The sequence below is a fragment of the Pelodiscus sinensis genome, chromosome 8, assembly GCF_052426305.1.
Source record: "Pelodiscus sinensis isolate ZL-2025 chromosome 8, ASM5242630v1, whole genome shotgun sequence".
Taxonomy (NCBI): domain Eukaryota; kingdom Metazoa; phylum Chordata; order Testudines; family Trionychidae; genus Pelodiscus; species Pelodiscus sinensis.
Window position 1 is genome coordinate 57,625,902 of NC_143059.1, and position 22,358 is coordinate 57,648,259.

At 43.2% G+C, this 22,358-nt stretch overlaps 1 protein-coding gene across 1 annotated transcript in view; it reads right to left on the reverse strand.

The window, feature by feature from the left end:
• The window catches only part of INPP5F (inositol polyphosphate-5-phosphatase F), an 88,897-nt gene extending 68,315 nt beyond the window's left edge, over nt 1-20,582 (reverse strand). Inside the window, exons 1-2 of the mRNA XM_075935359.2 lie at nt 20,228-20,582; nt 707-787 (exon numbers count right to left, since the gene is read on the reverse strand). Coding sequence (XP_075791474.1) covers nt 707-787; nt 20,228-20,324 — 178 coding nt within the window. The 5' untranslated portion in view covers nt 20,325-20,582. The remainder of the gene's footprint in view (nt 1-706; nt 788-20,227) is intronic.
• Between the last annotated feature and the right edge of the window lie 1,776 nt (nt 20,583-22,358).

Genomic DNA, 22,358 nt, shown 5'->3' on the forward strand with positions numbered 1-22,358 from the left:
AGGGCTCTTCTACACCTAAAGTTCTTGAATCTTTCAGTCTCACTCTCAAGCCCTCCATATGGCAAAGATTTAAGATGCAGAGAAGCAGTCTCCTCTTACATATTCCTTGTTATGTATAGTTTTCTAATACTGTTCATGTCACTCAATCACAACAACAGAATAACATTGATCACATACACATGGTGCCTGTGGACCCAAGGTCTGATTAATCTCCTACATCAACACTCATTTTTGACAGAATAAACTGATTACATTAATCATTCTGAGAGAATCAGAACTGAATCCAACTGAAGCTTCCCTCCTGCCCTATTGCTCCACAAAAAAATGCCTATGGTAGTCAAGGTCAACTCAGCTACCTAGGTCTGACAGCTATTTTTAGCCTTCTCGTACCATCTCCAGTTGACATAGTACTGGATACAGCTAACCAACAAGACTACAGTATAGCAAGTGAACTCAGAAACCTAGACGAGAAACTGTTTTCATGGGACTAAAAACTTTGGCTATAATTTGCTTTCTTCATCAAGATTTACAAACAATTTTACCAGGACTGTTCTCCCCACCTAGAGAGATACTAGATCAGAAAAAGAGGACCCTTGTTCCTATGCACTAGGATTGATCATTTTAGATTTGGGCACAAAGCACTTTAAAGCTGCTTTTTTACCATGCCATCACATTACAGCCTACATCATTTTTAAGCAAATCATACCTGTATGCAGCTGAACTTTCCCAATAAGTCCCTCTACCAGGCCCAGACACACAGGATTCCAAGCAAGAAGAAGATCGGTAGCTGCAAGAAAAAAAAAAACAAGGTTTATAAGCAAAATCTGATATGTAAAAAACAAAAGCACTTAAGTTAAAAAACACTTTACTTTTTCAGGAATTTCTGATGCACTGTGTGAAAAGTTGTTTTCAACAGCATAACCTAAAAATATTCTAAAAGACTTGAGTTACTAACCTCTTACAGCTTAATCAGCACTATTAATTACTGTTCTGGATGAAATTCAGTTTGGTGATTTCTATCCAAGCTTCATGAGTCTCAGTAAATCTCAAGTTGATGACAGAAGCAGTGTGTAAAAACTAGTCCCGTTCACAATAGCTCATGTGTCATTTGAAACATGCACATCTAAATGTTCAAAATAGGAGAATGCCATGGCAATTACCAGCATTCTATTCTCAATCATGAGAAAACAAAAAATAATCACCCTTCTTCACAGTATACATCCAAGCCATCCTTTGAGACAGATTATGAAATAAAATCCAACTCATCCAATATGTGCATGAAACAAAGAATATTATATTACCACTTGGGGGTAGGCCTATCACCTTGAATTCATAGATAGAATGATGAAGAGCACCAACAGCCAGCTCCTTCCAAAAGGTGTTTCATCATAAGCCACCAGAGTACAGTAAAAAGGTAAATTTGTACCTCAAGTAAAATGTCCTTCATGCTTACTAACACTTTTTTGAAGTTTAGAAAATAGCCTTTGAAACCATTTCAACATCAAAGATGAAAGGATTTGATAAAGGTTACTCAAGGGGTTGTATAGACAAGGGAAAACTCCACAAATCCGTATCATGGTAGAACAAAGCAAAGTAATGGGTGTTGGATATTTTATTCAAGCCTCTATCATCACCTTCAATACCAGATTACAAATTATTGCTAATACTTAAGAAATACAACCTCAGTTTATGTATAGTATCACAGATATTTTTAGTAAAAGTCACTATGGGCAATAATGAAAAATTCATGGAAGACTGTGACTTGTCCCTAACTTTTACTAAAAATATCTGACAAAATGGGGAGCCTGGGCAACTCAAGGTCCCCGAAGTGCTGTGATGGTACCCTGCAGTTGATGCCTGCAGAAGCAGATATGAGGGAACCTTGCAGCTCCCAGCTGGTGCTGGTTGAAGTCATGAAGGTCTCTGGCAGTCATGGATTCTGTGACATCCATAACTAAATGAAAGCCCTACCTACACATTCTAAATCTACCAAGGGTACATGATAGCTAGGGAGGTGGGGAGAGGGGATTAGAACTGTTCATCCAGAACACTATGGGGAAAATAAGATTTCAAACTTCTGTTTTTTATAATAAAATTCTTATTTCAGTATTGTTCTCTCCCCTTCAAATGTCCTTAGTTTTATCAAGATGTCACTGTCTTTTTCTTATTCCAAGTTAAAGTGATCACTAGCTTCAATTTTCTTTCAAGCCTTTTGCAAACTAAGACCAGAAGCTTTTGACAAAGGAGATATATCTATACAGCAATAATTATGCGATCATCTATACACCAATTCCATTATTTCAAAATAATGGGCAGCTTATTCCAAAATCTGTAACCCTCCTTCTACAAAGAATAGCGCCTATTTCAAAATAGCTATTTCAAAATAAGGTGTGTGTAAACACCCCACTACTGCTATTTCGAAATAGCCTCTCACCAGGGCCATTCTAAATTATTCCTCCCCAATGCCTCCAGGGGCTCTTAATCAAGATAGCGCATCTACTTTAGGGAAGCCTGCCTCGAACTAATTTTGAGGGTTCCCTGTAGTGTAGACATGCTATTTTGAAATAAGCTATTTTGGAATAACTATTCCAGATTAGCTTATTTCAAAATTGATGTGCAGTGTAAATATAGCTAAAGAGTCTACACTGAATCTTATTTATGTCTGTATTTTTTTTTAGTTTTTCATTATTAAATAGGACATAAAAGGGCTCTTCAAAACTAAAAAAGAGCATGCTACTTTGGCATAAATAAGGTAAGACGACAGACAAAAGATCCCTCTCTCCACTGTCATCAAGAATTCTAGCTATTTATCAGTATGCTAACTACAAAAGCAAGGTATCTAGATTCACCAAGAGATTCTCTTACAATTCTCTTAGCAGTTACCACAAAGACATGTCAATCAATTCTACCATGGCCTTTTAAATACCCTTTTCTCTACAAGTGGTTTTCTTCCAAAATAGAAAAAAAAATCATTTCAAAGAACTTAAAAAAAATTATGAATCACTATCATAATATATCTTAATACAAAATAATTTTTAAAAGAAACTATTGTTTACAAATAATTTTGGTGTTTGCAGCTGACAACTTAAACTTGAACTATTATTTTCCTACTCAGCTTTGCACAGTGTAAAGATATCAGCAATTGCATTAAAGATGCCAAATGAGTTTTGTCTGCCAATACCATGAATTTAACAAAGAGTGGGTATACTGTACTGGAAAGAGCAAGCCAAATTCACAACTAATCCCTGATGAAGTAACAGTAATTTGCACAGGGAATTTGAAAGCCTGAAGGGCCATTCTAGACTATATTCTACAATTCAATATCAGGTCCACCTGGCTTCAGCTATTCCTATTACGTTAGGTGGCCTAGTAAAGTAGACAAAGCGCACTTGATATCAAGCCAACCTATATCCGTGTGTATTGTGTATGTAACCATAGAAAATAGAATATCAAGCAATATCATACATTTTACAAAAGTAAATTAGAGTTCATTGTTTTAAACTTCCAAATGGTCATGGCTCGAAGGCACAGGTAGGGTGTCATAGAATGTGTACATTAGCAGTAAGATATAACTGTCTATAAAATGCCTCAGCACACTACGTATATACTGATTTATTATCTTGAACAATTTTGACACCAGTAGCTCGAAAATACTTTTCAAAAAAAGCTAAAATTTAGTAAAATTCCCAGAGGGATCATGTGCGGGCGCACAGATGGCTCCCCAGGAGTTAGAAGGAGTGGAAAACACTGCAATGTCTGGGGACAACAAGGGAAAATAAAATCTTCAGTTTCCACTTCTTGATCAACTGGGCATCTATGATGGCTGTTACACTTAAACATATCCTCCACTCACACCACTTTGTCTGCATCACAAACTAAAGTTGTGCAAGATTCCTTTCTTTCTGCTGTTCCTTTAGTAATTATTAGTCTTGTCTGAAACTCTGCAGAATTGTGTGGTGTGACTGGTATTTGTGTAAGCATCACCCATTAATATTATCCAGTTAATCTTCCACGTTCCTAATATGCATATTTAACCTCACTACTGATCTTAATGCTTTGTTACCTCCCATTTTCCTTTATCTGTACGCTATTTAGACTGAACTATTTTCAAGGGGACCCTTTCTTCGTACTGTAATGCACCTAGCAAATTACCAGCATAATGCAAATAGTTTAGAATAAGAAAAGGCTATTTACAAAAGCAATGAAGTCAGTGGAAGTTGACCTTGACTAAGGAGTGCTGATGAGGGTCCCCAGAGACTTCTGCTTATTTCATTGCTAATTATAGCCCTTTTTAATTTGCGAGGAAGGAAGAGGGGACATTTGACTGCCACAGTGAAAGAGAAATATAACTATTTCCATTTTCTTGGATGTGGCAGAGCAGGTTCTCTATAGAAAACAAGCAGGTCATATATGTCCTCAATCTGTATCTCAGCACATGACAATATCGGCTAAAAAAAATTTTTTAAACTAAACTATTATAGTTACTTGTGGAATAATACTTCAGTTTTTAGAGATGAGAAGCCTTGGGATGAAAAGCAAGGTTATTTTAAATAACCTTATTTAGAACTCAGTTTAGATGAGCGTGAACAGGGATTTCTTTCATTTGCTGCAGAAGGAATATATTAAAATGACAGATTTTATTAGCTAGTTACTACATCTACAAGATTAAGTTTCCTTGTACTACAACCAGTATTCAAATCTCCAAGCAAAATTATCAACCTTTTCCTGATCATGCATCACTGTTTTCCCCAGTTTCTTACAGCAGTCTTAATACTCTTTGTATGCAGTAATGAAACGAAGATTTGCTGGATGCATTGATATAAAGGAATGCAATCTATTATGGCAATGAAGGTTCCCTCTGAGTCAGCAAAGTACAACACAACTCAAGCCAAGCTTACAGAGAAGTATATCACATTTGTGGCAAGACCCGGGTGTGCAAATTTTCAGCTGTTCAGGAAGCCCAGATGAGCAAGAATTTTAAGAATTAGTTTAATAATGACTAAATTATTAAGAGAGCTCAGTGGTTTGAGCGTTGGCCTGTGAGTTCAATCCTTGAGGGGGCCATTTAGGGATCTGGGGCAATTCTATCAGGGATGGTACTTCGTCCTGCCATGAGGGCAGGGGACTGGACTCGATGACCTCTCAAGGTCCTGTCCAGTTCTAGGAGATGGGTATATCTTCATATATATTTTAATTTCCAGAGCTCCTACTGAGCATACAAAACTGCCACAGAACCATCTGGCCATACTCTCTTCGTACTTGCATCTAACAAGCCATCCCAAAAGACGGTCCTTAGGACTTTTAGTTCTCCATCTCCATCTTACAAAAAATATTTAAAGGGGACTGATGTATCCAAATTTTCACAGGCTTGGCTTCAAACCAATGCTTCCATTTCAGGGAAGCACACCCTCCCCATCCTCCTAACCAAAAAAAATAAAAATAAAAATTAAAAAAAAAAAAACACCACCACCAAAAAAAAATATGGTAGGGGATTTAGCAGGGCAAATTCCCATCAGTACTAAAAGTTTAAAGCAAGAGGTCTGTAGGAATCCCTTCAAAAGTCACCCGTCAGCCTGTACTACAAATATCAAGAACTCAAACAGAACAGACATTTTACAATCATCTTCTTCCCCCCTCACTGACAGACCCAACATTCTCTGAACACAATATTTGAAAGCTCCACTCTACAAAACCTACATTTTCACATGCACATAACTTATTTTTGATGCAATGCCAATATGCCATAATGTTAAAAAGCTAAAAAATATTTTACCTTTCAAAAAGCCTGATGCGATGTATTCCGTTTTTTTTAAACAAAACCATAAATGTTCATGACACTTAGGCACAGGGTAATATCCTGGCCCTACTGAACACATAGTGACAGTTTTGCAATTCACTTTAACAGGGTCAGGATTTCACCCATGATCCCTGCACTGAAGATTTCAAGCTAAATTAGACAATGTACAAAGAAATGAAAAATGGGTTTACAAAAGTCATTTCATGAATATCTCTAAGTTGCAATATATATATATATATGTGTGTGTGTATTTTCACACACACACACACACACACAAACACACACACACACACACACTAGAAGATTTACCCAGCTTTGCTCAGGTCCTTAATTTATTTTTCATTTAAATCATTGCTCTGAGGTGGGGCTCGGGATGAGGGGTTTAATATGCAGGTTATCCTGGGAAGAGAGGACTACCCCAGCCCTCTCTCACTGCAGCAGCTTGGGGCCAGGTGAGAAGCACCTCTCTATGGCCACTGCTGGGGGAAAGGTGCATGTCCACTGGCTGAAGTACGTTCAGGTTCGTCTGCCCCCTGCACTCCCCAGCTAGAATGAGGGATGCAGGAAAGTGCATAGTTTCCCCTTGCTCCCTTCCTGATAGAGGGGAACAGTCAGCAATGTTTCCATATAAATCAGAGGGGAGAGCTTCAGTCCTTTGCTTCTACCTTCCCAAAGGGCACCTGGAGATGGGAGGCTCAGAGCAGGGGCAGTAATGGAAAGGGGGCCCTCAGTCAGCCCCTTTCACCTGCCTGGTCAATCTGCCTTTTCTGTATGGTGTTCTAAGAAGTAATCCCATTCTAGGGGCATCCTGCTTTTCTGGCACAACTAAACCCTTATCTTACTTTAAGTTACGATAAGAGTATGATAAGAATGTTATAACAACATTGAACATTCCAGTGGTGGAAAGAACACCTCAGCAGTCCAGCACCCTGGCATTTAATTTCAAAAAGGGGAATTACACAAAAATGAGGAGGTTAGTTAAACAGAAATTAAAAGGCACAGTGACTAGAGCCAAATCCCTGAAAGCTGCATGGAAACTTTTTAAAGACACCATAATAGAGGCCCAACTTAAATGTATACCCCAAATTAAAAAACATAGCAAGAGACCTAAAAAAGTGTCACCGTGGCTTAACCACCATGTAAAAGAAGCAGTGAGGGACAAAAAGGTATCTTTTAAGAAGTGGAAGTCCAATCCTAGTGAGATAAATAGAAAGGAACATAAACACTGTCAAATCAAGTGTAAAAATGAAATAAGCAAAAAAAGATTGAGGAACAGCTAGCCAAAAACTCAAAAAGAAACAACAAAATGTTTAAGTACATTAGAAGCAGGAAGCCTGCTAAAAAACCTGTGGGTCCCCTAGATGATCGAGCTATAAAAGGAGCAATCAAGGATGATAAAGCCATTGCGGAGAAACTAAATGATTTCTTTGCTTCAGTCTTCACAGCTGAAGACGCTGGGGAGATTCCCGAATCTGCACTGTCCTTTGTGGGTGATGAATCTGAGGAACTGTCCCGGATTGAAGTGTCATTAGAGGAGGTTTTGGAACAAATAGAAAAATTTAATGTTAACAAATCTCCAGGACCGGATGGCATTCATCCAAGGGTTCTAAAAGAACTCAAATGGGAAATTGCTGAGCTATTATCTGTGGTTTGTAACCTATCCTTTAAATCGGCTTCCGTACCTAATGACTGGAACGTGCCACTGTGACACCAATATTTAAAAAGGGCTCTAGAGGCAATCCTGGCAATTACAGACCGGTAAGTCTAACTTCAGTACCAGGCAAATTAGTCGAAGCAATAGTAAAAAATAAAATTGTGAAGCATATAGAAGAACATAATTTGTTGGACAAGTCATCATAGTTTCTATAAAGGGAAATCCTGTCTTACTAATCTATTACTAATGATTTAGTTCTTTGAAGGGGTTAACAAACATGCAGATAAGGGGGATCCAGTAGATATAGTATACTTGGATTTTCAGAAAGCCTTTGACAAGGTCCCTCACCAAAGGCTCTTGTGTAAATTACATGGCCATGGGATAAGAGGGAAGGTCCTTTCTTGGATTGAGAACTGGTTAAAAGACAGGAAACAAAGGGTAGGAATAAATGGTAAATTTTCAGATTGGAAAGGGGTAACTAGTGGTGTACCCCAAGGATCAGTCCTGGGACCAATCCTTTTCAACTTATTCATAAATGATCTGGAGAAAGGGGTAAGCAGTGAGGTAGTAAAGTTTGCAGATGATACAAAACTGTTTAGGATAGTCAAGATAGAAACGGACTGTGAGGGACTCCAAGAAGATCTCACCAAACTGAGTGATTGGGCAACAAAATGGCAAATGAAATGTAATGTGGATAAGTGTAAAGTAATGCACATCAAGAAAAATAACCCCAACTATACGTACAGTATGATGGGGGCTAATTTGGCTACGACAAATCAGGAAAGAGATCTTGGAGTTATCGTGGACAGTTCTCTGAAAACTTCCACGCAGTGTGCAGCGGCGGTCTAAAAGGCAAATAGGATGCTAGGAATTATTAAGAAAGGGATAGAAAATAAGACCCAGAATATCTTACTGCCCCTGTATAAAACTATGGTACGCCCACATCTTGAATACTGTGTACAGATGTGGTCTCCTCACCTCAAAAAAGATATTTTGGCCTTGGAAAGGGTTCAGAAAAGGGCAACTAAAATGATTAGGGGTTTGGAACGGTTCCCATATGAGGAGAGGTTAAAGCGACTGGGACTTTTCAGTTTAGAAAAGAGGAGACTGAGGGGGGATATGATAGAGATCTATAAAATCATGAGTGGTGTGGAGAGGGCCGATAAAGAAAAGTTATTTATTAGTTCCCTAAATAGAAGAACTAGGAGGACACCAAATGAAATTAATGGGTAGCAGGTTTAAAACTAATAAAAGAAAGTTCGTCACACAGAGTGTAGTCAACGTTAACCTTATTTGTTTAAAAATTCCCCTACTATCCTTCGCCTGTGAAGTGTCAAAACAGCTTTTCCTTTAAACATGCATGAAGCATGAATCATTCATCTCAAGTTCATGATTAACGTGTAGGAGTCACACCCTGTACCAAGCATGTACAACACATTATCTTTCAGCTCACAAGTAAATATATCTGAAAAATTTTTTGTATACCCAAGTCAAACTCTAAAAGGAGTAGACCATGAATACAGAACGGTCCAATGCTGCAAGAATTAAATACATGGCATCAGAAGTAAGCTAGGAACTGTAACAAGACTACTGTATCTTCAGCGATTAATGGGATATGAAATATGTCAGAAAATCTAAGGGATAGCAATGAAGTTTGGCATACATCATTAGCTCTTCACTTTTAATGCCGTTTTAGTCCATTTGGAACTAACATTTTAGCCTCCTGAGAAATATTTTAGAGTCTTGAAAAACAAACGGTGCTAATAGGTTATTAATTTTCTTATTATAATGTACCAAGATTCTCATTGTCAGGACCAATTCCAAAGCATAGGATAATGCCACTAATGCAGTATCACATAATTACATTCCATCTCTTCACAAGCTGGCATAGCTGTACGCATACCCAGGGTCGACTACAGCTGATGTGGCTAAGTGATACACAGGGGCTTCCCAGGGGTACAGCAACTCATCTAAATATTTACCTAGTTTTACAACAGGTTGCATAAAAAGCACTAGCAAACTTAGTGCAAAATAAAGCTTCACACAGATAAAATGAGAAAAGTAAGCTATTTTTCAGTATTACTGTGCTGTAACACTTCTGTATTTTATTTCTTATTCTTTAAGGGTACGTCTACACTTGCTCCCTAGTTCCAGCTAGGGATGCAAATATAGTCGTCCAAAATTGCTAATGAAGTGGGTATTTAAATATCCCACACTTCATTAGCATCATCTCACCTGCACACTATTCTGCTCGCCAGCTGATTCGAACCAGGAAGTGCGCTTCGGGACGCATTAGTTCTAATCAAACCCTTTGGATTGAATTAACATTACTCCTCATTAGTAATGTTAGTTCAATCCAAAGGGTTTGATTAGAACTAATGCGTCCCGAAGCGCACTTCCTGGTTCAAATCAACTGGAGAGCAGAATAGCGCGCGGGCGAAATTATGCTAATGAATCCTGGGATATTTAAATTCCCGCATCATTAGCAACTTTGGTCGGCTACATTTGCATCCCTAGCTCAAACTAGGGAGCAAGTGTAGACATATCCATAGGAATTAGTTTTTCAGGCCTGGTCTACACTACATGTTTATACAGAAGCTAGCTGTGTTAGGTTGATATTATAACAAATGAGTCTACATCACCTGTAAGACAGGAGGAGTGCTGACCAGCACTCAGTGACTAAGAGGTTAAACTCAGGTAGCTAGCAAAGGTGTTGGCCAGGAGGACCAATCGAGAGAGAGAGAGAGAGAGAGAGAGAGTGTTGAAATTAGAATTTGATATAGGTTTCTTGCCTGCTTCCTTTGTGTGGGAGAGAAAAACCAGGAGTTGAGAAAGACAGAATGATTCAAACCCAGACGGGACTACCATGTCTCCAAGGAATTTGGAGCATGGGAGTGGACTAAACAAAGAGAAAATTGGAAGTAAGTGTTGACCCCATCCCCAGGGATTATCATCAAGTAGCCGATAAGAATTCATGAGGTTAATCAACTATTTAATTAATCGATATTTAACATCCTTAATAAGATTTAACACTAACTCAGGTTTTACAGGATATTGTCATGTCTTTCAGAACATCTTTAAGGTATGGCCTTTTCCTGTCATCCACACAGTCAAAGCTTTTGTCCAGACACTCTTCATCAAGGTGTTTTGATTCCTGCAAACTCTTGTGCTTGGATCTTGACAAATAGTGTCTTGGCCTGCTAATTTCATTCAAAATATAGATGTAAGAACTGTTTTCCTAACTCACTGTTTTGACCATGTCACCCATTTGCATCCCTGCACTAGCTCCCCTTTCTGTGTCACATCAAATATAAGTAACTTGTCTTCGCTTTCAGAGCCCTTGCTGGTCTGTCCCCATGCTACCTATCATCTCTTGTTGAAATTTCAATAGTAAATTGGTAGGGCGAGTGTGTAGGGGCTGCATTCATGGTGGATGCAGTTCTTGAACCACCTCAAATGGTGCAGTTACAGGACTATTCAATTACCTTATATCTAACATCCCTAGAAGGAAGGAGTACATAGAATAGAACTCATGTGTGACAGTGTGTTAACCTCAAACTTCCAACATCTCAAAACACTTCACAGGCGGAGGTGCCCTTATCGACTAATCGAATAGCAAATTGCATCGATTATTCAATTAGCCAATTAATCAAAATTTTTTATTCTAATTGGCACAATATCCAAAAGATAAGTCTTCCATCAATCTATTCCCAGGGTGTTGAACTGGATCCAGCCCCTGAGGTTCCCTCCCCCGACATTGGGGAACCAGCACTGGCACTCAATCCTGTGCCCCTTCCCCTCTCCCAGGCCTGGAGTCAGGCAAACCAGGACTGAATCCAAACCACAGGCTCTGCCTGGTAGGAAGAGGAAGAAGCTGCCGCTACAAATGGCTGTAATTGCAGCCAATAGCAGCAACCACGGGAGGAAGTGCCTGAGAGCAGCGGGGGAGCATGGAGCCATGTGGATCCCCAGAGAGCTGTGCTAGCTAAGTGCCCGACCCCATTCCTGCATGCTCCCTCCTTTCCAGAACCTCCACCCCCAGCCTGCTCCTGCACCCTACTTCCCACCCAGACCACTCTTGTGCCCACCCCTCCTGCCCAGGCCCCTCACCTCTACTCTTGCATCTTACCTACGTCTCCCACCGCCAGCACACATGCACCCTACCACTCTCCCAGACCCACTAACCCCCAAACCACTCCTGTACCCTTCCTGCTGGCCAGACCATACACCCGAAGCCCCCTTCCCGGCTGCCCCCTCCCACACACTGAACCTCTCATTTTTGGCCCCACCCCAAGACCTGGGGGCCCACAAAATATACTAGCTCAGGCCCCCCCACACTCTGTTGTGTGAGGGGAATGTTCAGAGTGTCTTTCTGTCTTTCAGTTGCAGGCTATATCAGTGAGGTGGGGAGGGGTGGTTTGCATCCCCCCAACTGACTTCTGTTGGTCAGCAGCCCCCACAACCCAAAAAAGGTTTCCCACTCCAATCTATTTCAACATGGAACAGATACAGCACTTCCCCAAAAACTCATGCAAATAATTAAACAGGAAGTTTGGAAAGTTTTCAGAAATACTTTCTCCTCCCAGTCTTCTCCACACTGCACAAAATGGCAATGGGAAATGCCTGGAGGGTATAAAGGATTAACAGTCATTTAAAATGTAGAGTAAAAAAAGTGAATATAGTCTCTGAACACAATCTTTTTGTGATTATTTTTGTAAGAAGATCTATATATAACTAAATTTGTATTTTTGTTTATGAATGAAAGAACATAGCTCAAAGGTCTCTCAGAGGTCTCTCAGCAACCAGCAAGTGAGTTGCTGACAGGGTTGATGATGGGAGTCTACAATTACAAGGTTCAGAGCTTTTGACACACAAGATCCATTTTTATTTGCCAACACCTACTGAATTATTTCTAGTTCAAAGCTACCTTGAAAGTTCATAATCACAACCCATCTTGTTCAGTTTGAGAGATCACAACCCAAAACATTATGGCTGCAGGTAGCATGTGTGCTTTATCCTTCCAAATTGCTGATCACACAATTCCTCTTAGCTGAAAGACCTCTATTATTTTTGCCTTCCCTTGAGGAAGACAACCTGATTAACATTTATTTGTAGTATGCTTTTAACTGATCCGATAGAGGGTGAGGAACTGCTTGGTACTATCATATCCTTGTAGTAAAAGTCATTGAATCCATATTTGTAACCTACATGGTAACACATGCCAGGAGATCCTAGCCAATATGTAAATTGCTAACAGTACATTATATAACAAATTAATAGATATTTACAACATATTAAAATAAAGGTATGTTTTGATCACCCAGGAAGATTTTCATTCACAAGACATACATCATGGACAATTAAAAAAATCTAACACCATAGGGCCAAAGTAATCAAAAGGTTCTGGATAGAGATTCAAAAACACTAAGTCCAATAACAAGAAAACAACTATGATCAGAAAAAGTCTGTGTAAAAACAAGCACATATCACTCAAATTAGAGAACAATGTCAGCTTTCTTGTGAAGTCAAATAACTAGAATACACTTGTTGCAATAAAACCTATCAGTTAGATAGTGGAGAGAAAAACTAAGAGATTGGACGGGAATTTAAATGCTCTGTTAGTCCAAAACTTGCAATATTCAATCCTGAAAAAAATGTCAAAAAAGTTTACTCTTAATACCTCCTAAAATTGTCAGGGTAGGAACCCTTTTGCACACAGTATAGCGGTTTTGAAGTTCTCTTTCTGATCCCCACAAATTTAGTGGTATGTGTCACACACACACACACACACACACACACACACACACAACTAGAAGCTATATTCCTGCCTGGGAACAAATTTTGTTTCCTGTTAATGATTATACATTTTTAGATACCCCAAAAACAAGCTAAGGAGCCTATTTTAATTTCTAAAATTGTAATATAGTTCCTTTAACAAGTTACATAATTGATCGCTTTAAAATCTATTCATTTTGATATCAAGTACCACACTTGAGTCTACCACTTTGCAAGTTTCATATTTTTCCCTGTTGCTTTGTGAAAAGCCATACACAAACAGAAACTGAATGCAGCCACCACAGTGCTATTCACAGTACGTATGTCACACATACATTCACACACACACACCAGAGCTGTCAAATGCAAAGTAAACTAGAAGCCATATTACTAACCCTTTGTGGAAACCAGTCCTTCACTTTTTTACGGTAATCCCAGGTACAGTAACTTCCAATAATCCGGCACCCTTAGAAGTCAGGGGGTGCTGGATTATCAAATATGCCGGACTATCGGAAGGGGGGGCTATGAGGGGTCTGATCCCAGACCCCTCATAGCCCCCCCTTCCGATAGTCCGGCTCTGCCTCAGGCGTTCCTGATTCAGCCGCCGCTGGTCAGTTTCAGCAGCGGCTGAATCGGGGACGCCTGCAGCACAGCACCTGGGGTGCTGCCAGGTTGGCGCGGTAGCGCCGACCCTTGACGCAGCAAGACCAACCTGGCAGCACCCCAGCTGCTCTTGGGGACGCCTGGGGCAGAGCAGCTGGGATGCTGCCAGGTTGGTCCCTGCAGCGCCGCACCTGGGCGCTGTGGGGACCAACCCGGCAGCACCCCAGCTGCTCTGTCCCAGGTGTACCCAAGTCAGCTGCTGCTGAAACTGACCAGCGGCTGACTCCAGGAAGCCGGGGCAGAGCAGCTCTGCCTCGGGCTTCCTGGAGTCAGCCGCTGATCAGTTTCAGCAGATACTGAATCGGAAACAGCTGGGGTGCTGCCGGGTTGGTCCCGCAGCCCAGAGGGGCAAGCGCTAGGGTACCTACCCGGCAGCACTCCAGCTGCTCCGCCCCCGGCTTCCCCGATTCAGCCGCTGGTCAGTTTTAGCAGCGGCTGAATCTGGGAAGCTGGGGGCAGAGCAGCTCCAATAGTCCGGCTGCCCAGAGCACTTCCAGGTTCCTGATGGTGCCGGACCATCAGAGTTTTACTGTATTACTTTTAACAATACTAGGTAAGAGTTTCAAACACACATCTGTGTTCCTTTATATATATGAACTAAAAAAAAAAAAATCATTGCCTACTTGTAAAGGAACTAGGTATTTGAGATCAGAATTCGAATAAAAACTCCCCCACAGGACTTGTGTGATTTCTACCTGAAACAGGGTCTAATTTCCTTCATCCATAAAATGGAGAGAATACTTACCATGCTCCCTTTTAGGCCTCCAAATCTCTCTCTCTCTCTCTCTCTCTGTACAGGTTAGGGATAGGCACACCTGCCCTGGGTGTCCCATTGCGGTGCTTAGCCGCTGTTCCACTGAATACTGATTCAGATTCAGTACGCCCAAAGGAAAAGTACACACCATCTTGGCAAATTAATTTGAGATCTTCAAAGGGAAGGTCTTAAATACATACCAACTAATATTTTGCATGGCTTACCACCCACCTGAATTTCGGTGTGAACTAGGGAAGTTAAAATGAGTCTATTTAGCTACTCGAGTACTCAATTGGCAGCACTGGCTCGCTGGGTGCAATACCAAACCTCACTACAGCTCTGCAATTTAAGAGGCAGTAGGAGTCAGGAAGCCTGGCCCCTGGCTACTACAGCATCTTACATTGCAGAGCCGCAGTGGGGTTTTGTTCTGCACCTGGTGCGAGCCAGAACTGAGTTGGGCTGCCTGCCTGCCTGGCAGCACCCCCCCTTCATGGGGTTCAGCAGGGATTTGGAACCTTCTGTGCACTGGGACTGCTGCTGCAAAGCAGCCTCTGTGCACAGGGGGGGGGTCCCAACTTCCCGCTGGGACTCCCAGCGCAGTCTGCTGCCAAGAAGCAGCCCCTGTGCTCCGCCCCCCGCCCCCCCACCTCTGATAGAGGCAGCAGCGGGGAAGGGGGGGAGGAACGGGAGACACTGTAGTGACAGTGCTGGGGGGGAACCAGCTTTTAAGCTGGCTCCCCCCAGCACAGGCTCCTGCTTCCCCTCAGCCTTGCTGCCCCTGATGCAGACGCAGCAAAGGGGGGAGAATGCATGTAGTTGACTATTCTTTTACATCCCTAGTCTGACCCACATACATGGAATGTTTAAGCACTGCAAAACAGAAACGAAACAAACATTAAAAAAAAAAAAGAATAAATATTCAACATGCAACGTCAAAGTTGTACAATTCTGAAACATTTCAATGCACATTAGGGATGTGATAGGTAACTGGCACCACTCTAGCTCGCCAGCCTCTTCCCCACCCCAGGTAAAGCAGTTAACCAGTTAAACATAACATTTAATTGATTAACTGATTAAATGGAATTTTATATCCCTAATGCACATAGTAAACAGAAAAGGTATAATCTAATAAATCACTGAATCTGTTTGCTCATGTCATTGGGGGAATACTGACCATTACAATAGCCACAGAACACAGTATACTACCAATGTAAACAAAATTCAGACAAATGCAGCTTTTTAAAAAAATTACCAAAACCCATAGCTAGCATCAGAAATTCACCTCTTTTTCAGACATTTTATACATTTAAAAGGAATTAATGTATAATCAGTTTCACTACTATCATTTTCTCCTGTTGGCAAAGGTCTTTTACACAGCAAGAGACAGGTTAGAAACCCAATTTTAAAATAAGGAAGCGCGCTATAACCACAACAAAAATGAAGAAGATGACTGAGGGGTAGATGTAGCATCAAATGACTTTCACTATTTTAATCTGAGTAGAGCTCAGATTTGCAGTTTTCCTTTAAAATTCTCCATCAGTAAGAATCCAATCCAGACAGACTGCTGCACTCGCACAAGGCCTCACTGAAGTCAGTGGGTTCCATAAGACCCCAGTAATTTCCAACAGCATTTCAGGCCCCAATAACATCAATCTTAGACTAGCATGTGCAAGTTTGTTAGGTTACTGTTTACGTGTGACCTCCTACTATTTGTAGAAAATGGTAACTACATCAATTTAAAATTGGATTTTGTGTGAACATTTATTCAACTATCACGTAGAACAGGTTGTGTCAGCAAACACTGCTTAAGTGGTTGTTATAACCCAGTTATCATGTGGTTCATAAGTTACAATGATCAGATCTTAAACTATAAATAAAGCTCCCGGACAAAATATAATGAATTAATGATGCTAGAACAACATTAAAACCCATCTCAAGTGAACTGAAGCATGCAAATGAAAAAGGCAAGACCGACACACTTTAGCGCATACACACGTAAGTCTGGCCAAATTTCAAAGTTGTTTGGAGTGGCTTTTATTTGAATGAGAATGTGTATCAAAATAAATATTCTCATACTCAATCTCAAATACTATCAATATTTATGTATTTTATTGCTAGAAGTATTCAAGACATTTTTCATCTTTACAGACTAGCATACTCAAGAGATAATAGATTTGATCATACACATGCTTATACAATGTTTTCCTCAGTTTACCTTGGACTCACATTTTAGATGGGTATAGGTAGTAAGACAAGCTACTTTTCAGTGTGTATGAACAGTTGCTGCATTCTTTGCGGAAATATCCCAGCTATTTAAAATGTATACCATACTACAAACTAGTTGGGGGTCAAATATTTCTTAATTTTTAGTCATATGTCTATTGTTCAAGGGTAGAAGGTGATTTCTTAAAATAGGAGTGTAATATCCACAACGACTGCCATATTACTAGGGGAAAGGATGTTGCATTTTTTAATATTTTTCTTTTCTCACTATTTGAGTCTGAGTCCTCGTTTATACTCTGTTTCTTCTCTTTTTTTTTAAATTATCTTTGAATAGTATTAAGTGACACACAAATAAGTCGGTACAGGTTGAACCTCTCTCAACCGTAACTCCCTGGTCCGGCAACATCTGTGGTCCAGCAGAACCATGGATGTTGCTGGACCAAAGAGATCCGGTGGAGGAACAGAGGCAGAAGCCCTGCCTCGGGGGGCCAGGATCCCGGCCAGGCGGATCCAACGAGACCAGGGGCTGAGAGCCCTGTCACGGAGTCCGACTGAGCCTGTGGCAAGGCAGCCACAATGCCAGCAGGCTCCGGGGTAGGGCAGCAGTCTGCTGTGGTGTGGCCAGAAGCGCCAGCAGTGGGATCGCAGGGCTGGTGGAGCCAGAAGCCCTGGCAGTGGTGCCAGTGCCGCCCAGGTAAAGCTGGCTGGGTCGGGAGCCCAGCAGCAATCTGTTCCGGAGGGAGGGGCAGGAGTCCACGCAGTGGGACTGCGGGCTGGTGCAGCTGTTGCAGGGCTGGCAGGTCCAGGATCACTGGTGGCGGGGCAATGGTTTGCCACGGCAAAACTGTTAGCCCCAGCAGCAGTACCGTGGGCTGCCATGGTAGGGCAGCAGGGCTGGTCACACGTGGGAGAGCCCGATAGGAGGCTAGGCAAGGAGCAGAGCTGGCCTGAGGGGCCAGTGGAAGGGGGACAGAAATGACCTCCCCTGGTCCAGCAAAATCCCTCCTTTGGGACCAGATGTCCAATCTGTACTTGCTTCAAAAACAGGTGAATTTGATGAGAACATCCACAAAAGTACACAACTGTCTTCTTAGCTCATGACTTTTCTCTTTAGGAGCTAAGTTCATTCAACAAGATACTAGAATAAAAAAAACGTACATCAATCAGGAGAAGGGAGAGGGAATTATTTACCCTACGTAAGAGAGAAAGTGCCAGATAATCAACCTGTATTACAATACTAAAGAATTGTTTATTTTGCATACTGTGTTAGTCACACAAGATGGCCTTCCTCACCTTCCTGACAGTTGAAGACGGAAAGCAATCATACACCAGTCTATTCCAACAGCACACAATTTTTTTTTTTTTTTTAAAGAACAGCTATTGGTCACACTTCCAGTTTATTTTACCAAAAAAAAAAAAAAATCATAGGAGAACAAAGACTGCTTTTAAATTGATTTAGTCTAAGTGACATCTCAACAGATTCATGGATCTCAACTAGGGATGTAATAGCATAGTCGATTAACTGATAAGCAAAAGCTTATAGGTTAATGCTATAGATTACATGCATTTCCCCTCCCCCACCTCACCAATAAATATTTTAGCAGGCTGACCAGCATCCTGTCTCAGTTCTGGCTTGCCATGGGTCTGGGACCTACCCCGCTGCGGCTCTGCATTGAAACTGTTATTAGGAGCTAGGTTGGCAGGCAGCGGAGGCTCAGTTCCAGTTCACACAGGATCCAGGAGCTCAGACACTTCCTTCCCGTCACAGAAGGGCTGCTGCCACCCCTAGATCAGAGGCAGCAGCCCAAAGTGACAGGCAGCTAGCCTGCAAAAAGAGCTGGTTTTAAACTGGTTCCCCTCACGACAGCTCCCTGACTGATAAGAGGCAGCGGCGCAAAGTGATGGGGCTCCTTGGGAATGGGGCCAGAGCACACTGGCTGCCAGCCCCGCCCATGGGGACTATTGAATAGCCAAGTAATGGATAAGAATTCATGAGGTTATTCGACTATTCAATTAACTGATATTTAACATCCCTAGTCTCAAATGTACGAGACTTTGCCCTGTAGATGATATACAACTCTAGTTCTCTAAAACCATTGTGGAGACTGCTACCTACTCTAATCAACAGCAAAACCTGACTCAAGACAGTTCCTGTCAGCAGCAGAAAGGACTGAGAAATTTACCACTGGAATGAGCTATATCCTTAATGTATAATCCTTTATTGGTACAGGAATAAAAAGATAGGTTTAGAAACAGTCAATGACCACCCAGCAATTTCAGCGTAAGTTACACCATCTAATGATCAGAAGACAAACCCCACACTTCTGGGCAATCAGCAAGGTCTACATGCCCCATATCCAAGACAGCCCTCCCCAATGAGTAAAGGACTGTGTCACCAGCTTCCCTAGTGGTGGCTGGATTCACACTGAGTGCTCCAGCAGCATAATGAGGAAAAGTGACTGTAAATATCAGGTTAAGTTTTGTTAAGGGGGGTTAGTGAGTAGCAAGCCACAACAACACTACTGTGGAAGTGAAAGAAAGAATAAAAACCTCACACTTATGCCTTCCTAGTACCAAAGCCAATGCTAGGCATAAACAGATTAAGGAATGTCTTAGGCCCCTGAGCAGGTCAAGGGGCCGCTCCAGTCACTTTTTAAATGTGTGTTCTGCTGGTCAGAATATTGCTGCTTAGGGCTACCAATGGGCTAGCACCACCTCTGTGTTTATTACTGCCACAAGGTTTTCAAGCATCTCAATCCCACCTTATAAACCCTCCAGCACTCAAAACTACCAGCAGCCTACCTGAATGGGGGTCTCCTGCCGTGCTCCATCACCCCCTCCCCCCCCCCCATCAACCTGCCTGTCCCCAGGGGGTCAGCTATCCCTCGCAGTCATCACCATCACCTGGCGCGTGCCCAAGTGAGTCTGGCATCCTCAAGCATCCCTCCATCACCCCCACCCACCCCTGCAGCGGCTCCACCCACCTCCCCACCACCCTCACTCTCCACTCTGCCCCCATATTCTTGTCACCCCCATTCGTCCCCCTGCTCCCGCTTTGCCCATCGCCCCCCGCCTGCTGCCCCGGGGAGCTCGCCGCCGCCACACCCCCGCGAGCCCATCCTGCTCCTCCCCACGCTGCGACCCTCCCCAGGGGTCCGCCACATGCCCCAGCCTCATCTCACGCCCCAGCCTGCCCCCGCCGGAGCGGGTCTGCCCGTCACGCCCTCCCCCTGGCCGCTCCCGCGGCGCGTCCGCCGGTCTCCTCAGGCGCGGAGCGCACCGCACCTCTGTCCCCCCCCCCCCCCCTCCGGCTGCGGGAGACGCGCCCCTCCACCCCGCCGGGCGCCCGCGCCTGACTCACCGGGGCGCAGCTGCAGGCTGCCGTCCCTCCGGCTGCACCAGAGCGCCCGCTCCCCGCGCTGCAGGATGTAGTGATCCTTGGCTTGGAACAGCTCCATCCTCCGCGGCGCGGCGGCCGGGCAGGGAGCGCCGCTCCAGGCCGGGCTCCGGCGCCCCGCGCGCCAGACAGCTGGGAGGGGGAGGGGGGCGGGGAAGAGCGCGCGCGCGCAAGCCCTGCCTCGCTGGGTCCCGGCTCCGCAGCCTCGCAGCCGCCGCGTTCCAGCCCGGCCGGGTTCCGGCGCCAGCCGCGGGGCACGTGATTCCCTCCGTCAGCCTCTCACCAGCCTCTTAAAGGGGCCGCGCGGGCTCACCCGGCTGCAGAGACGCCCCCCCCCGCCCTGTGCGCGCGGCCGGCCGTGCCCCTGCGCCGCCAGCCACGGCCCGGGCCAGCCCCTCCCCCGCCGAGCACCACAGGGCAGCGAGAGCGGGGCCCACCCTCGCAGCTGGGGAGGGGCGGGAGCCCAGCGCAAGCCTACGGGGGGTGGGGGCTGGCTGGACGGACGCCTCCCGCAGCGCGATTGCACGCGCGATACGCGCCCGTGGCAGATTGTCTGGGCGTGCGGGAAAGCGCCCAGCGACAGCAGCCGCTTGCCCAACACGGAATCGGTGACCTTGAGCTAGAGGTGGAAGCAGGTAGACACAAGCCAGCCCAAACCCAGCCAGGAGCAGCTGTGCAATCAGACTGGATTGACGCAGGGAGGGAGGCTCGGTCTCCTCCAATATCTGAAATGCGAAAGACTCAAGAGTGTAAGAAAATGTTAGTGGTCAGCAAAGACTTGTAATAAAAAAGCATTGACAAAAAAACCACCTTACAGTGACCTGAGAAATCAGAGACACAGCACAGGTGGCATTGTACTCTGCAGCAACCTGTTACTGAGTCGGGAACGGACTCTCAACAACACATGGGTGCAGAAGCTAAATTCCCCTAAAGGACTGAAGCAAATTTTGGCTTAGATCCACGAAAGTACTTAGGTGCCTAACTTCCATTTATGTCATTTATTAATTGATTTTTATGTGAGTTAGGTGCCTAAATACCTCTGAGGATCTGGGCTATTATGTCTGTTTTTGATAGGCAGAGGGTTATCTCTGTTTTTTATAGCTTGGCACCACTAACGTAGCAGCAGCTTGAGTGCCAATAAAATATTGTTATGAGTTAGGTGAAACTTGGGGATGTGCGGAGTTAAAACCGCATTGAGCTTGATGGTGGGAATGCATCCCTCAATGAACAGAGCTGTAAGAATAAATTCATCACAACCGCCTATACAAGATAAAGAGATTAAGTAAACATGGCCAGGAGGTTTTGGGCTATGTGAGTTGTTTGTTTGTTTCCTCTGAGTATTGTGAATAATATTTTGAGTTAGAAAAAGAAGGTAGAACAGATAAGTAGCTAGACACACAGAAATAGCTTGAAAATTCCAAGTAAAAACCTGTAAGCAAGGTGTGACTCTCAGATAAAGCTAGAGAGAGGTTCTGGGTTGGAGCTGGCTGAAAAGAAGCTTGGGCCTATGCACTAAGAAATTACTCCTTTTACCTCAATTTCTCCTGCATTCAGAGAAAGAGCATTTTGTACATTTCTTGCTATCCAAAAATTAAAAGGAAAATAAGGGGGAAAACCAGATTCTATCATTTTCTTCTCCCAACTGGAAAATTTCCATATCCTGACTTTTGACTAGATACCGAAGTCAAAAATAGGTAATGCTAGTGTTTGAATAGAGTGACTGTAAACTGGCATTCCTGTTTAACCAAGCTGGAACTGTGAAAGTGAAAGACTGTAGCAGGTGAAAAAGTTTACCCCTTTAAGGGTTAGGCTGGAGCCTGCAACCTGCAGGCTAGCTATAATCAAGCAGAATGCTCTCCAGCTGAACAGGAAATAGAGTGGCAAGGAGGTCAGGTAGATTGCAGAAGGGTAAGATAGTTGTTAGATATCAGTGAACCTACTGAGTCAGAAACATGGGTGTGGACTATAAAATTGAGAGGTTGGTCTAAGATATTGATGAACTGTTTGTTACAATGATTCCTGACTTGAAGTGTAATTGTAAAAGCGTTTATAGTATTGTGTGAATGTGCGTTGGTGTCTCTTTGCTCTAGATGGT